Raw genomic sequence first — 17,209 nt, forward strand, 5'->3', positions numbered from 1 at the left:
AACGAATGGCAGAGACCGGTACAGTTTGGCCTTAGGGACACCTCTGGCTCCAGAATTTTTCTTGGGGTGTACTCCTGAAGTCTTCCCCATGAACTCTGACGTTTGAGATTAGAATTTTCCTTCTGCCTGAATTTTATTTATGTATACCTGTCTACCTGCAACACCAGTAATCTACAAAATCTTCTGGTCAGGAAACCAAGATGCCGGATTATCGGTAGTTTAAATGCATTTTCCTTTATTTCCAGGCTGGGAACAGGACTGTGGCGAAGGCTGAGGTTGGGGAATTCTGGCTGCGGGAACCATTGAGACATGAGGAGAGCATCGGACGTGGAGTCGGAGCCTCCCTGCTTGTCGGCCATTCCAGGGAGTCCGTATTCCATCTTTGTGATTAAGGAGGGGTACGCTTATACGGACAGGGAGGGCCGCATGAGGGCGGACGGGTCGATTACCCTGGTGAAGGGGCCGCAGGTGGTGCTGGTGGACACGGGGAACCCGTGGGACGGCGAACTGATTCTGCGGGAGCTGCAGTCGCACGGGCTGGCAGCCGGGGACATCACGTTCGTGGTCTGCACCCACGGCCACTCGGACCACGTTGGCACCTCGGCCTCTTCCCGGAGGCCTCCTTCATCGTCTCCTACGATATCTGCTGGCGGCAGGACACCTACCTGGACCACGACTTCCGCTCTGGGCAGCCCTACCGGATCGACGAGTGGCTGGAGGTGTTCCCGACACCGGGTCACAGTGGCAGCGACGTCAGCCTCCTCGTGCGTGGCACCCAGTGGGGGACTGTGGTGGTGGCAGGGGACCTGTTTGAGAGGGAGGACGATGAGCAGGACTGGCGGGAGCTGAGTGAAAACCCCGAACTACAAGCGAGGCACAGGGACCGGGTGCGAGCCCTGGCTGATGTTATCATTCCTGGTCATGGACCACCCTTCAGGTAACGAAAGAATGCATCCCACCTGCTGACGTAGGTAGCAGTGGACCAGGAGCAGTCTGACCTCCAACGAGCAGGTAACCACCCCTACATTATGAGCAGCATGCACAATACACTGGAGAAACTCAGTTGGTCAGGCAGCATCTATGGAGGGGAATAAACAGTCAATGCTTTGGGTGGAGATCCTTCCTCAGGACTGGTAAGGAAGGGGGCAATAGCCAGAATTAAAAGTTGGGGCTTTGGTGATTGGGGCGGGTGGGGGGAATACATGTGAAACATTGACTGTTATTCTCCTCCATAGAAGCTGCCCGACCTGCTGAGTTCCTCCAGCATTTGTGTGTGTCGCTCTGGGTTTCCAGCATCTGCAGAATCTCGTGTGTCACCCCGAAATTATCCTCCGACTTCAAATTCGCGGCTGCCTGAGATTAGGTCCTCCCCGGCCTGCAGGTGATGTGAGAAAGTTGGAGGTGTTCGGTGGAGGGCTGAAGAAGGAGGAATCTGATAGGGAAGGGCAGTGCACCATGGAATAAAGAGGAAGGAAAGACTAGAGGGAGGTGATGGGCAGGTCATGAGGAAGGAAGAAGGGGCGAGGGGACTAACAAAAAGGGATGGGGGGGCTAGGGAGGAGTGGTTATGGAAGTTCATGTCATTAGCTTGGAGGCTACCCAGATAGAATTAGTGTAAGGTGTTGCTCCTCCAACCTCAGATTCAACCTCCCTCCCTCCCTCCACACCCACCTTCCCTTCACCCGGTCTCACCTATCACCTGCTATCCTGAGCTCCTCCCACTTCCCCCACCTTATTCTGGCCTCTGCCCCACTTCCTTTCCAGACGTGACAAAAGGTCTCGGCCCAAAACATCGACTGTTTATTCCCCTCATAGATGCTGAATTCCTGTGTGTGTTCTCAAGAGTTATCCGAAGGTGACAACCCTGATTTCAAATTTGCAGCTGCTGAGGTGGGATTTCCCGTTTATGGACACGAATGGGATAAATTTGCCGGCTATCACAGATTGCAGGCGTCTTCTCCGGGCTAGGAACTCCTCTGCGGCCCACATTACCAGCTTGTGAATTGTCTGTTTTACGAGCAGATGACAGAAATGAAACCCTGTCCTAACCTGGGCGCATACTCTCTGTGCTTAATTTATATTAAAGAAATGAGTATTTAATCCAGCTATTTCTGTAGTAAAATTTCAACATTTTTGTCTTGATGTCACATTATTCCTGACACTTAAGGGATCTGTCTGAGAATATTTCCACCCAGAGGGGGTTGGAATCTGAATTCCCTGTCTGCAGACAACATTAAGTTGTATGAAGACAAGTTTCCCAGGTTTACCTCAATGGGCCAAATGGCCTAATTCTGCTGTTTTGCCTAATTGTTATAAAGGGATAATAAATCAGCCATGATTGATTGAATGGCAGACCAGACTCGATGGGCTGAATGGCCTAATTCTACTCCTACGTTCTATAATGTATGAGAATCTTACTTTCTGCAAATTCTTCCATACATTTTTAAATTGTTTCTTTTTCTACCTAGTGATATGATAATAAAATGTTTCACTATATGTAATCATTAATACTATAACAGATTGGGTCTCCAGCTGTTTATTCCTCAACATAGATGCTGCCTGACCTGCTGAGTTCGGGTATTCTGTGTATTTTGCTGGATTTTCGGCATTTGAGTGTGAGCCTTCAGGCTCCCGTGCCTCCTCCCTGATGATAGCAATGCGAATGAGGCATGGCCTGGGTGAAGGGGTCCTTGATGGACACTGCCTTTCTGAGGCACTGCTCCTTGAGGATGTCCTGGATACCACGGAGGCTCGTGCCCTGATGGAGCTGAAGTTGTCCACAACTTCCTGCAGCTTCTTATGATCCTGTGCAATCACAGTCCCTCCCCACCCCCACCATACCAGACAGTGATGTAGCCAGTTAAGAGTGCTGTCCAGAGTTCATCTGCATAATTTGTGAGTGGCTTTGGTCAGCGGTCGGTCCCCAACCACCGGGCCGCGAGGAAATGATGAGTCAGCTGCACCTTTCCTCATTCCCTATCACACACTGTTGTCTGTAAAAGACATGTTGAGGTGACTTTAACCCTACATGAACACCCTCCCCCCCTAGTCGGCCGGTCCGCAAGAATGTTGTCAATATTAAACCGGTCTGCAGTGCAAAAAAAGGTTGGGGACCCCTGGCTTTGGTGACATACCAAATCTCTTCGAACTCCTAATGAAATATAGCCACTATTGTGACTTCTTGGTAGCTGCATTGAAATGTTGAATCGTCAAGAGTTATTAACAGCTAGGAACCTGAAATTGCTCTCTTTCCACTCTGAGGACTGGTGTGTGTTCCCTTGTCTTACCTTTTCCAAAGCTCACAATTAGTTCTTTGGTCTTACTGACCAAGGTTGTTGCTGCAACACCACTCAACTAGCTGATATATCTTACTCCTTTTCTTTCTTTCTTTATCAATCTTTTTATTAATTAAAAAAGTACATATATACAAACAAGAGGATTATCTCAGATATCTATATCGATAACAATACATATAAAAGGTAAAATAAACATTAACAAGATCATACATAGTATTAATCTAATAGTATATAATAAAAAATAAGATAATCAATTCTCCTCTTATCATAAAGAAACCTTGCTCCTGTACACCCTCTCGTCACCATCTGAATAAATTTATCGATGGCATTAGAGCTGTGCCTAGCCCCCACAGTCATAGGTGAAGAGAGAGAGTAGAGCAGTGGGCTAAGTACATCTCTGAGGTGAAGAATCTCATGTTTGTGTTATACATGTTAGTGCCATGGTAGTGTAGCAGTTAGTGTGACAACTCGGGAGTTCCAGTGTTCAGAGTTTAATTCTGACGCTGTCTGTAATGAGTGTCTGTACGTCCTCCCTGTGGAATGTGTGGGTTTCCTCCCACAGTTCAAAGACATACCAGGTTGATTAAATGGACATTGAAAGTTGTCCTGTGATTAGGTTAGGGTTAAATTGGTGCAGCTCGAAGAGCCAATTCTGTGTTGTATCTCTAAATAAAATTTCACTTAATGGTGAGCAGCATTAAGATGAAAATTCATGGTAAGTGTATGTAGAGAGAGACAGTGGTTGGTTTAGTTTGTATACTGTTATTGTCACATGTACCAAGGTACAGTGCAAACTTCCCATACAGATCACTTCACTGCAGTGAGGTAGAACAAGGTAAAGCAATAGGTACAGAATAGACTGACTCATAGAGGTCTCAGGGACTGCCTCAAGGCTGTGAATCCGATGTGGCAAAATGGGGTTAGTGTAGATTGGTATAAGGGCAGCACAGATACAATGGGCAGAAGCACTTGTTTCTCTACTAGGATATCACTTATTGGTCATTTACAACCTCCAAGCAAACGCTACCGTCTGGGGTGAGTGGGCTGCCATAATAAAACCAAGGATGTAATGTCGAGGCTTTGCAAGGCATTGATCAAACCACATTTGGAATATTAACAGCAGTCTTGAGTCCCATATCGAAGATGAGGGTGGCAGGGTGGAGATGTATCTCCACCAAAGAAGGTGTAAGGCATACCTTCACTCCTCTAGCCTGCTGGTCACCCTCAGGCAAGGTGTAGCATTTGCTTTGCCCCCCAAAGGCTCAGATGCTGGGTACATCCAGCACCCCTGGACACAGCCAATGGGGTGAAGAGTTCCCTGTCCCGTGCCAAGGTCAGACGGTGAGGGTGGAGTGCACAACTGGTGTCTCACCCATGAGGAAAGCTAATCAGTAAATGGAGTAGGCGGGAAGGGTCTCATGAATTGGAGTGGGGTAGACCTAGATCGAAAATGTTCCAGCACACACAAAGTCCCCAACCAGGTCTCCCAAGGACACATCACAGCTCTAGACTGCTTCCTAAACCCCAGCCTTGGGAGCCAACTCTCCTTTGTACACCCAGGACGTGTATGTGTGTGTGTGTGTGTGTATGTATATATATATATATATATATATATATGTATACACACATACACACACACTTACTGTAATTCAGGTTTTTTTTTCTATATCATGCATTGCACTGTACATCTGCCACAAAGTTAACAAATTTCAGGACATATCCCAGTGATATTAAACCTAATTCTGATCCTGTCCAAGCCTTGGGAGCCAAGTTCAGCAAGCACAGAGACGCAAACAAAGGCTTGTTGACACTATTAGACAATTATTTCAAAATGTTATCAGCCATTACCTCATAAACTTATTTGGTTATTAACAGCTCATATGAATTATGATTATTGTCCATCTACAATGCATTCTTTGTTCTGCATTCTGCTATTGTTTTGCCTTGTTCTACCTCAATGCAGTGTCTAAAGATGTGATCTGTTTGAATAGTGTGCAAGAAAGGCTTTCACTGTCTCAGTATATGTCATAATCATACACCAACTCCAATACCAGCAATTTATAGAAGCACAGGACTTAGCTACAGAAGGCCAAGTTTAATACCAATATAATGTGAGGTGACACACTTTGCCGTGAAGGGTACGGAGAGGAGACATAGAACAAGGGATGCTGTCTAACAGGAGTATTGGAGACTTTGACACAAATATTGAGTTCTCCTGTTCAGTTCTCTCCCCCATCCCCTTTTCTTCCTTCTCCAATCTCCCCAGTTCTCCCAGCACAGCAGATTTAAATGGAGTGCAAAATGGGGTACAGCTGGGTGTAAAAGGAACAATTGAATAGTTAATCATAAACAGGAGAAACTCTGCAGCCACACACACAAAAAGCTGGAGGAACTCAGCAGGTCAGGCAACATCTATGGAAACGGATAAACAGTCAACAATTCGGGCCGAGACTGAGAAAGAAGGGAGAAGACACCAGAATACGACAGAGGGGGGGCAGGAAGGAGGATAAATAGGTGATAGTGAAGCCAGGTCGGTAGGAAAGGTAAAGGAATGGAGAGGAAGGAATATATGATAGGTGAGTGAGCCATAGGAGAAAGGAAAGAAGACGACCCAGGGGAGTGATATGCAGGTGAGAAGAGGTAAGAGATCAGAGTGGGGAAGGGGAGGGAATTTTTTTTTAAACCAGGAGAAATCGATATTCATGCCATCAGGTATTCCATCAGATGGAATATAAGGTGGTGTTCCTTCATCCTGAGGGTGGCCTTGTCTTGGCACAAAGGGAGACAATAGACCAACATGTCAGAACAGGAATGGGAATTGGAATTGGAATTAAAATGTTTGGCCTCCAGGAAGTTCTGCTTTTGGCAGATGGATTGGAGGTGCTCGACGAAGCAGTTCCCCAATTAACAACGGGTTTCACCAATGTGGAGAAGGCTGCATCGACAGCACCAGACACAACAGGTGACCCTGGCAGATTGTAGGTGAAGTGTTGCCTCACCTAGAAGGACTGTTTGGGGCTCTGAATGGAGGTGAGGGAGGATACGAATGGGTAGGTGTATCACTTTGGCCACTTGCAGAGACAAGTGCCAGGAGGGAGATTAATGGAGAGGAGCAAATGGACAAGGGAATCACAGAGGGAGCAATCCCTGTGGGGGGATGTGTTGGATGAGAGGCTCAAGGGGTAGGTTGAATAGTACAATAGGTTACTCTTGTCCTCACAATCTACCCAAATATGATCTTACAGCTTATCGTCTACCTGCGCTGCATTTTCTCTGTAGCTGCTACACTTCATTCACTTTACACTTTATTGTTTTACCTTGGTCTAGTGCAGAGGTTCCCAACCTTGTTTTAATACCATGGAGCCTCACCATTAGTTGAGGAGTCTGTCAGGAACTCCTGTAACTAGCTCAATACATTGTGTAATGAAGTGATCTATCTCAGAGTGGTCCTAGAGTGAGGAACAACCTGCTGTTCAGCTGCTTTAAGCACCAGGCCAGATTGAAAAGATCAGGGTGACGGGACTGGAGGCAATGGATGGGCCGGTTCTTCTCAGCACTCCGTGACATTTGCTCTGCTCTCTGCTGTACTGCAGTGATGCCTGGCTTCACATCTGTAGTCTCGCAACATTTACTGGACATTGTGATTTGGACTGTGGCTGGTGTCTGCTCCACAAAGCAACAATGTCTGGATCATGTCTTTTGTAAAGTTCTGGTTCTGAAGATATTCGCTTGTTTCTGTCGTTTGCACAATTTCTTTGTCCTCCGTGTGCACTGGGTGTTCGACGGTAGTTTTATTTTTGGTGGGTTCTTTTGAGATTTCTTTGTTTGGTGGCTGCCTGTAAGGAGACGAATCTCAAGGCTGTATAATGTATACAGATTTCAATAATAAATGTACTTTGAACTTGTGACAATAATATGCAAAATCAATTCCTTCTGCCCACTTAATTACCTCACTCACCCCCACTTCACTTCCTTGCTATACCTCCACCCCTCACATCTCCATCTCATTACCCTCTCCTCCTTTTCCTCTCATCCCTCCCCCACTCTCCCCTTCCCCTCACGTCCCCCTTTAACTCTCCCCTCCCCGGCATGCAAGACAAGCCTTTCACTGCATCTTGATACATGCGACAATAATAAACCAATTCCAGTTTCAACAATGCAACCCCGGATCCGGGCATGCACTGGTGCCCAGCATCACTGCAGTGCAGCAGACTGGCAGGAGGATTCTGAACCCCAGAGAAACAACAGAGGAGATGCTTTCTTCAGGCACCAGGGATGGGCTTTATTCTGTAAAAGACTTTCAGCAGCTTGAGAAAAGAGACTACTGTCCGCATTTTGAGTTGATGAAGCTGCTTGGATGAAACCGGCAGTCGAAGGGTGTGTTGGCCTCCATTGCACAGTGTGCAGGACAGCAGGAGATCCCTGTGCTGAGTCTTTTGAGAAGTCAGTTTGGTCTGCTATGATAACTCAGCAGAGACAAGTTGGAAAGTACATACTTAGTGTATTGTGGGGCATCTCAGTCACTGAGGGATGCTCAGCACACGGAGACGAAAGCAGGAAAATTAATAAAAAGTGAGCAATAATGTTTTTGGACACGTGGAGACAAACGCTAATATCACCTGTGTGTGGGCAGCTCTGCGAGGCTCCCTGGAAAACGTGGGTGAAGGACTGCTTTACAGAACCTGGAGGTTACGTTGCTAGGTCATGTATAAAAGTTCAAAAACAAAGTCATTCCCGAAAGGGTTCAGGGGCAATCCATCCATCCCGATGGGGAAAGAGAACCACGACTGTGTACAGACTGGAACACCGACAGTGTCAGGATCAGAGGAGCCACACTGCTTATATGTGCTCTGATCACCAGGTGGATGTGGCTTGGATGGACGGATCAGGCTATGGTGCGCAATGTGACCACCGTCTGTTCCAAGTTGGGTACAGACTCCAGCACCACTCTGGCACACAGCTCAGAGCTCCGAAGTGTCGTGACGCGTTGCTCTCTGCCCTGCTGTCTCGCCCTCTGCCTTGTCGTCCGCCGGCCTCGTCACCTGGGTAACCGTCTCTGTGCTGATGGCCGCATCGCCCTTTCTGCCCTTCCATACTTCACTGAGGCACTCTGGAAGCAGAGGCAAAGGGGGCAGTTAATGACACAGAAATCCAGAGTAACACACACAAAGTGCTGGGGGAACGCAGCAGGTCAGACTGTGTCTATGGAGAGGAATAAAAAGCAAACGCACCAGGCTGAGATGCTCCATCAGGCAGGAAAAGAAGGGGGACGAAGCAGGCATAGGAGAGCGGAGCAGGGAAAGGAGTACAGGCTGGCAAGTGACAGGCGAGACCGAGTCTGGGGGAAGACGGTGGGAAGGAGGAGTGGAGGGGAGAAGTGAGACAAGGACCCCACCCACCCCGGCCATTCCCTCTCCTCACCCCTTCCATCAGGCAGAAAGTACAGAAGACTCCACCTACCCCGGCCATTCCCTCTCCTCACTCTTTCCTTCGGGCAGAACATACAGAAGCCTGAAAGCACGTACCACCAGGCTGAAGGACATCTTCTATTCTACTGTTATCAGTCTCTTGAATGGACCAATTTTAAGATAAGATGGGCTCTTATCCTGACAATCCACCTCATTATGATCTTGCACTTCATCATCTACCGGCACTGCACATTTTCAGTAGCCTTTATGCATTATTCTGCATTGTTACTGTTTTACCTTATTCTAGCTCAATGTACTGTGTAATGATTTGATCTGTATAACAGCATGCAAGATAGGCTTTTCACTGCATCTTGGTACATGTGACAATGCTAAACTAAAGCAAAGACACAGTACATGAACAGGCTCTTCAGCCCATCAAGTCTGCAGAGACTATCAGATGCTTCAGGAACAGATACTTCCCTTCAATCATTTGGTTCTGGAACCAACTGGTACAACACCAATCGCTACCCGAGTATAGCAACACGGTGACCAATTTTGATCACTTTGCACCACAGCGGGTTGTTTTCTTTTGTGTATAATTTATGTTTATGCTTTTTTCTTGTCAATGTTATGTCTCTGATGCCACGTTGCCTGTTTTGTTGCTGCAAGCAGGGTTTTCATTGCACCTGTGGAAGTAGCAATAAACCCAAATTTGACTTGTACAATCCCATTTTCTTTCTTCACTTATTTATTTAACAATACAGCACCTGCTCTTCTAGAGGTGGCAAACCTTTTTTGAGAGCATGTGTCCAAACAGGTGATAATCTTCTAAAATAAAATTCTCTGGCATGCCATGTTAATTTTGAGCAGAGATTATCATTGATTAATGGATTAGTAATAATAATTATGGACTTTAAGGAAAAAGCATGAGACCCATTACTTATTTATATGTATTGTTTTTTAAAATCATTTGAGAAAACTGTTCAAAAATGATTACTATTAATCTTTTAAATAGACAATTTTAAAATACTTTCTATTATGGGTGGGTTTTAACATAGAGGAATATGTGGATTCTGTGACCAGCTACATAGAGAAGTGTACTGGCGATGTTACCACCACGAAACACATCCAGGTGAGGGCAAATCAGAAGCCATGGCTTACTGAAGAGGTCCATACATGCTGCCTTTAGACTGGGGGATGCTTTAGCTCTCAAGGAAGAACTGTGCTTTTCCACTCAATCAGGAAGGCAAAAATAGGGGCATTCTCAGAGAATTTACAGCCACTTCTGCGATACCAGAGACATGAGGCACATGTGGCAGGGAATTCAGAGGATTATAGACTACAAGTCTACCCTGTGTGTCAGTGACCATGATGCTTCATTCCCTGACAGGTTGAATGTCTTCTACGCCTGGTTTGATGCACAGAACAAAATGCTGGCAAGGAAGGCACCCCCCCCGAGGCGCAGACACTCTGTCTGGCTGAAGCTGAGGTGGGGAAGAGCCTGGTCAGAGTCAACCTGCAGATCCCGATAGTATACGAGGTCGGGTCCTGAAAGGCTGCACAGCTCAGCTGACAGATATATTTAACTTCTCTCTGGAACAATCCATTGTCCCCTCAGTTTTCGATGTGGCAACCATCATTCCAGTGCCAAAGAAGGCGATGGTATCCTGCCTAAACAACTAACATTAACATCAACCATTATGAAATGTTCTGAGTGGCTGGTCATGGAGCACATTAAAGCCTTTCTCCCAGCTACATTGGATCCTTTCCAGTTTGCTTATTGCTCAGATTGATCCACTGATATTGCAATGGGCTCTGCCCTCCATTTCATTTCAGTGTTCAACACCACCATACCCCAGAAACTGGTGGAGAAACTGTCCTCACTGGGTCTCAACACCTTCCTCTGCAATTGGATACTGGAATTCTTAACAATAAGGCCAGTCAGTCCATGTGGGCAGCAACGTCTCTAGTCCCATTACGCTGAGCACTGGCGCTCCACTTGGCTTCTGAAACTCCCAGTTGCATCGTATTTGAAGTGTCGCTGGTTAATCTGTTTAGTATCTTACAATATTTAATATTAATGAACTTTAGTTATTTATGTGTGATTCATCTGTAGATTTTATTCTTGCTTTCCTAAATTATTGTATGTTATGTGTCTTACATCCTGGTTCAAAGAAATGTTTCTATATACATTATATACATGTACAGTTGAAGTCAGAAGTTTACATACACCTTAGCCAAATACATTTAACCTCAGTTTTTCACAATTCCTGACATATAATCCTAGAAAACATTCCCTGTCTTAGGTCAGTTAGGATCACTGATTAATTTTAAGAATGTGAAATGTCAGAATAATAGTAGAGAGAATGATTTATTTCAGCTTTTATTTCTTTCATCACTTTCCCAGTGGGTCAGGAGTTTACATACACTTTGTTAGCATTTGGTAGCTTTGCCTTTAAATTGTTTCACTTGGGTCAAACATTTTGGGTAGCCTTCCACAAGCTTCTCACAGTAAGTTGCTGGAATTTTGTTCCATTCCTCCAGACAGAACCGGTGTAACTGAGTCAGGTTTGTAGGCCTCCTTGCTCGCAAACACTTTTTCAGTTCTGCCCACAAATTTTCTATCGGACTGAGGTCAGGGCTTTGTGATGGACACTCCAATACCTTAACTTTGTTGTCCTTAAGCAATTTTGCCACAACTTTGGAGGTATGCTTGGGGTCATTGTCCATTTGGAAGACCCATTTGCGACCGAGCTTTAACTTCCTGGCTGATGTCTTGAGATGTTGCTTCAATATATCCACATAATTTTCCTTCCTCATGATGCCATCTATTTTGTGAAGTGCACCAGTCCCTCCTGCAGCAAAGCACCCCTACAGTATGATGCTGCCACCCCCATGCTTCACGTTTGGGATGGTGTTCTTCGGCTTGCAAACCTCACCCTTTTTCCTCCAAACATAACAATGTCATTATGGCCAAACAGTTCGATTATTGATTCATCAGACCAGAGGACATTTCTCCAAAAAGTCAGATCTTTGTCCCCATGTGCACTTGCAAACTGTAGTCTGGCTTTTTTATGGTGGTTTTGGAGCAGTGGCTTCTTCCTTGCTGAGCAGCCTTTCAGGTTATGTCGATATAGGACTCGTTTTACTTTAGATATAGATACTTGTCTACCTGTTTCCTCCAGCATCTTCACAAGGTCCTTTGTTGTTATTCTGGGATTGATTTGCACTTTTCGCGCCAAAGTACGTTCATCTCAAGGAGATAGAATGCGTCTCCTTCCTGAACGGTATGACGGCTGCGTGGGTTCTTTTGTGCTTCTTGTTTTGTGGCTGCCTGTAAGGAGACAAATCTCATACTTTTATAATAAATGTACTTTTGACTTTGATCAGTGCATGCCATGTGCCAACATTTTTTGCGTGTACCATTTTGTGCATGTGTCATAGTTTGCCGCTCCTGTGAATCTAGAGATTAAAGTTTAGTTTATTATTAATTTTATGTTCAGCATTTCTTGGTGTTTGAAAAGGTGAGGGCAAGCTGCCTTCTTGAACTGCCATAATCTTTCTGGTGCTGTTATGGAGGGTTCCAGGATTTAGACCTGGCAACGATGAAGGACTGGTTAGAGATTTCTAAATCAGTGATGTGTGACAGACAGCAAGCTTGCTGATGGTGTCTCCAACTTCTTAGAGAGCCCAGACCAACACTAACCTGAACTCTACCAGAGAGAACAACAGAAATAAACACATATTGCAAGAAGGAATCTGAGCAGCTGCAGAGGGAAACACAGCACGCATTTAGTCAATTTTCAGTAACAGATCCTGTATTATTTCAGATTTCCAACATTGGTCGTATTTTACTTCTGTGTTTCTATTCACTTTTTTGTTATCGTGGTTAGAACATGGAACACAGGAACAGGCCCTTCAACCCAATATGTCTATGCAACCATGATCCCAATCTAAATTAAACTGCAAAGGAAATTTTATTATCAAATAATATGTCACCATATACAACCCCGAGATTTGTTTTTATTTATTATTAATTGGGATACAGCATCGAGTAGGCCCTTCAAACACCACCCAGCAACCCCCAATTTAACCCTTAGCCAAATCATGGAACAATTTACAATGACCAATTAACCTACCAACCAGTACGCCTTTGGACTGTGGGAGGAAACCGGAGCACCTGGAGGAAACCCACGCAGTCACGGGGAGAAGGTACAAACTCCTTACAGGCAGTGGCAGTTTTCCTATGGGCATACTCAGCAAATCTATAAAATAGCAACTATAACAGGATCAATGAAAGATCAACCAAAGTTCAGAAAGCAACAAACTGTGCAAAGATAAATATAAATAAATAGAAATAAATATTGAGAAGCTTAAGAATCCTGAAAGTGAGATCATTGGTTGTGAGAACATCTCAATAGAACATCGTCATCCCTTTTTGTTCACAACAGCATTATGGTTGAGGGATAGTAACTGTTCTTGAACCTGGCGGTGCAAATCCTGAGGCAATATATACATACTTTGATACTAATAAATGTACTTTGTTTTGATTATTATTGTCACATGCACTGAGCTAATAAATTTACTCTGTACCTTCCATGGGAAGAGAAGCAGCTAATATTTCAGGTTGGTACATGTGACAATAGCAAACCAATACTAAATTAAAACAGCATAGAAACAGGCCCTTCAGCCCATCAAGTCTGCAGAGACTATCATATGGTCAATTACATGCTAAGCCCTCCCTACCATCAGTAGTATCTACAGGAGGCGGCACTTCAAGAAGGGAACATCTAACGAGCTGTTTCTCTTCACTCAGGTGCAGCCCAACCTGCTGAGTATCTGCAGAATTTCACTTTTAGGTTTCCAGCATCTGCAGTGCTTCCTTAACGGATGAGCATTCCTGAAATAAAGAAATGATGATCCACGTGTGATGGTGATGGTAGGAGTCACACATCGGTTTTCTATCTGCACTGTGCACGTATTATAGGAACGAGTCACATTGGCGAGAGTGTGGTAAAAATCAAAGGGTTTAGTTACATATTTGTGCTTTGTTCATGGCATTTAGAGTTGCAGATCGTCAGGTGTTATTTATTGCTTAACTATGTTTAATATTGCTAGTTCTAGGTTCATAATTTGCATCGCTTCAGAATGTATGTATTGCTTGTTGCTAGAGAGGATTGACAACATTTCTTCGACTTTTTAGAACGTTACTGGATTGGTCAGCGGCCGCATCATACCAGGTAACTACCCGTGTGGTCAGCAGCAGTTTGAGTTGCGGCCACGGTCATTATGATTATCCTGCTAAGGGAGCAGCCAGTTATGCAGCACACTGACCTTGATTATCGCGTCTCAGCACGTGCGTCACACAGAGAAACTTCTCCAGCTCTAGCTCCTGATGGTGAAAGTACCAGTCCTCCACGACATCCTCGTACTGTTCCAACATGTTCTCACACTGAAAGGAGCAGGATGGCATCAGGTGAATCAGGAAAGCATACAGATTAAGAGCAAACACACAAGATGCTGGAGGAACTCAGCAAATCAGGAAGCACCTATGGGAATCAATAAATAGTCGACATTTCGGGCCGAGACACTTCCTCAGGACTGAGAAGAAAGAATTAAGTACCAAACTAAATTAATCTTCATGTGTACACAATATTCACAGCCCTCCACTCTCTGCACATCCACATGCTTAACTAATGATAGAGGTGTTCAAGAGTTCCTATATGATTCCTTCACCACCCCTGGTAGTGCTTTCCCCTTTAAACCTACCCCCTCATAACTTGCACGCCGCCCCGCGTTATCAGACACTTCAACCTTAGGAGAAGATGCCTCTTGTAATCTTATTAGCCTCTATCAGGTCTCCCCTCAGCTGCACCACTCCAGAGAAACCAACCCAAGTTTGTCCAACCTCTCCTTATAGCACATGCCCTCCCATCCAGGCAGCATCCTGGTCAACCTCACCAAAGCCTCCACATCCTTCCGATAAGACCATTGAATGTAATATTCCAGGGGTGGCATGCCAAAATGTTTCCAGTGGCTGAGTTCCAATAGCAGAGAGTCAGAAATTGGGACAGTTGGGAAAAGAACCAGTGATGACAGAGTGTTCCCTCGGACCTTGAAGGAGACTAGTGTTGAAATTGCGGGGGCCCTGGCAGAAATATTTAAAATGTCGCTGTCTACGGGTGAAGTGCCGGAGGATTGGAGAGTGGCTCATATTGTTCCGTTGTTTAAAAAAAGATTGAAAAGTAATCCGGGAAGTTATAGGCTGGTGAGTTTAATGTCAGTAGTAGGTAAGTTATTGGAGGGGGTACTAAGAGACAGAATCTACAAGCATTTGGATAGACAGGGGCTTGTCAGGGAGAGTCAACATGGCTTTGTGCGTGGTAGGTCATGTTTGACCAATCTGTTGGAGTTTTTCGAGGAGGTTACCAGGAAAGTGGATGAAGGGAAGGCAGTGGATATTGTCTACATGGACTTTAGTAAGGCCTTTGACAAGGTCCCGCATGGGAGGTTAGTTAGGAAAATTCAGTCGCTAGGTATACATGGAGAGGTGGTAAATTGGATTAGACATTGGCTCGATGGAAGAAGCCAGAGAGTGGTGGTAGAGAATTGCTTCTCTGAGTGGAGGCCTGTGACTAGTGGTGTACCACAGGGATCAGTGCTGTGTCCATCGTTATTTGTCATCTATATCAATGATCTGGATGATAATGTGGTAAATTGGATCAGCAAGTTTGCTGATGATACAAAAATTGGAGGTGTAGTAGACAGTGAGGAAGGTTTTCAGAGCCTGCAGAGGGACTTGGACCAGCTGGAAAAATGGGCTGAAAAATGGCAGATGGAGTTTAATACTGACAAGTGTGAGGTATTGCACGTTGGAAGGACAAACCAACGGAGAACATACAGGGTTAATGGTAAGGCACTGAGGAGTGCAGTGGAACAGAGGGATCTGGGAATACAGATACAAAATTCCCTAAAAGTGTCGTCACAGGTAGATAGGGTCGTAAAGAGAGCTTTTGGTACTTTGGCCTTTATTAATCGAAGTATTGAGTATAAGAGCTGGAATGTTATGATGAGGTTGTATAAGGCATTGGTGAGGCCGAATCTAGAGTATTGTGTTCAGTTTTGGTCACCAAATTACAGGAAGGATATAAATAAGGTTGAAAGAGTGCAGAGAAGGTTTACAAGGATGTTGCCGGGACTTGAGAAACTCAGTTACAGAGAAAGGTGGAATAGGTTAGGACTTTATTCCCTGGAGCATAGAAGAATGAGGGGAGATTTGATAGAGGTATATAAAATTATGATGGGTATAGATAGAGTGAATGCAAGCAGGCTTTTTTCACTGAGGCAAGGGGAGAAAAAAAACCAGAGGACATGGGTTAAGGGTGAGGGGGGGGGGGGAAGTTTAAAGGGAACATTAGGGGAGGCTTCTTCACACAGAGAGTGGTGGGAGTATGGAATGAGCTGCCAGATGAGGTGGTAAATGCGGATTCTTTTTTAACATTTAAGAATAAATTGGACAGATACATGGATGGGAGGTGTATGGAGGGATATGGTCCGTGTGCAGGTCAGTGGGACTAGGCGTAAAATGGTTCAGCACAGCCAAGAAGGGCCAAAAGGCCTGTTTCTGTGCTGTAGTTTCTATGGTATGATGTGGGAGAAATCTCTTTATGTGGTAATAAATTGGAATACTTTGTCTTATAGGTTGATATAAGTGAATTCAACAGGTGTTTTCACAAAAGAATTGGACATGAACAGCGAGCAGAGAGAAAAAAAAAATTACAGGAATATGGGGAAAGGAAGATTATCAGAGTTACTTTTTCCAAAGAGCTGGCACAGTCCTGAAGGGCCAAAATGGCCTCCACTCTATTCTGTTAACGTCAATCCAGTTTGGATTGGCTTCAGCACCATCTGGAGTACAACTGGCCAAGATGGTCCACTCCTGACTGGATTCTCAGTGTCTCCGTTTTGGAGAGTGTAGGTGTGTAATCAGAGGAGAGGGATGCGACAGTAGTCAAACAGTAACGCCACTTATTGTAAGTGGTTGTTAGGGTGTAATCTGGCATTATGGAATACGGCAAACATAAATTTCAAAAGCAACCAGTCTTCAGATCTAGATTGAGTTTAAAACACAGCTCAGAGACAGGGGTGGCAGGCACTCATTTTGGGTGTCTGGAGTGTGGGTGTGAGGATTTACGCATTTGAAAACTCTATGTAATTCAAAGGAAGCAATGCAGATACATTTTAACTATACAATTGCCCTGCTGTTAACTTTGATTTTTAGCATATGATATGTCATATAATATGGGGTCAGGGAGCCTCTTCCAAGGGTGTCTCCGGTATGATGCCTGCTTGTGTGCCGAGTAAAGACTTCAATACCACCAGCTTCAGTGTCTCCCGGTGACTTTGTTCACACTCACAACACGATCAACTGTGAAGACAGATCACCTACACTTGCAGACTGTCAGTGCTTTCAGGAAGTGTAATTAACCACTAATCCACTTATTA

General features: G+C 44.9%; 2 protein-coding genes across 2 annotated transcripts in view; one reads left to right on the plus strand and one right to left on the minus strand.

Annotated features, from left to right (window-relative positions):
* Nucleotides 1-12,242, plus strand: part of mblac1 (metallo-beta-lactamase domain containing 1) — a 13,178-nt gene extending 936 nt beyond the window's left edge. Inside the window, 4 exon segments of the mRNA XM_072251009.1 lie at nt 246-595; nt 598-936; nt 939-1,011; nt 10,095-12,242. Of these exon segments, the coding sequence (XP_072107110.1) occupies nt 310-595; nt 598-936; nt 939-997 (684 nt within the window). The 5' untranslated portion in view covers nt 246-309 and the 3' untranslated portion in view covers nt 998-1,011; nt 10,095-12,242.
* cnpy4 (canopy FGF signaling regulator 4) overlaps nt 7,364-17,209 on the minus strand; it is a gene marked incomplete at its 5' end in the record, with an annotated part of 23,735 nt that continues 13,889 nt past the window's right edge. Inside the window, 2 exons of the mRNA XM_072251008.1 lie at nt 7,364-8,406; nt 14,039-14,156. Coding sequence (XP_072107109.1) covers nt 8,258-8,406; nt 14,039-14,156 — 267 coding nt within the window. The remainder of the gene's footprint in view (nt 8,407-14,038; nt 14,157-17,209) is intronic.

The sequence above is a fragment of the Mobula birostris genome, unplaced genomic scaffold (genome assembly GCF_030028105.1).
Source record: "Mobula birostris isolate sMobBir1 unplaced genomic scaffold, sMobBir1.hap1 scaffold_943, whole genome shotgun sequence".
NCBI lineage: Eukaryota > Metazoa > Chordata > Chondrichthyes > Myliobatiformes > Myliobatidae > Mobula > Mobula birostris.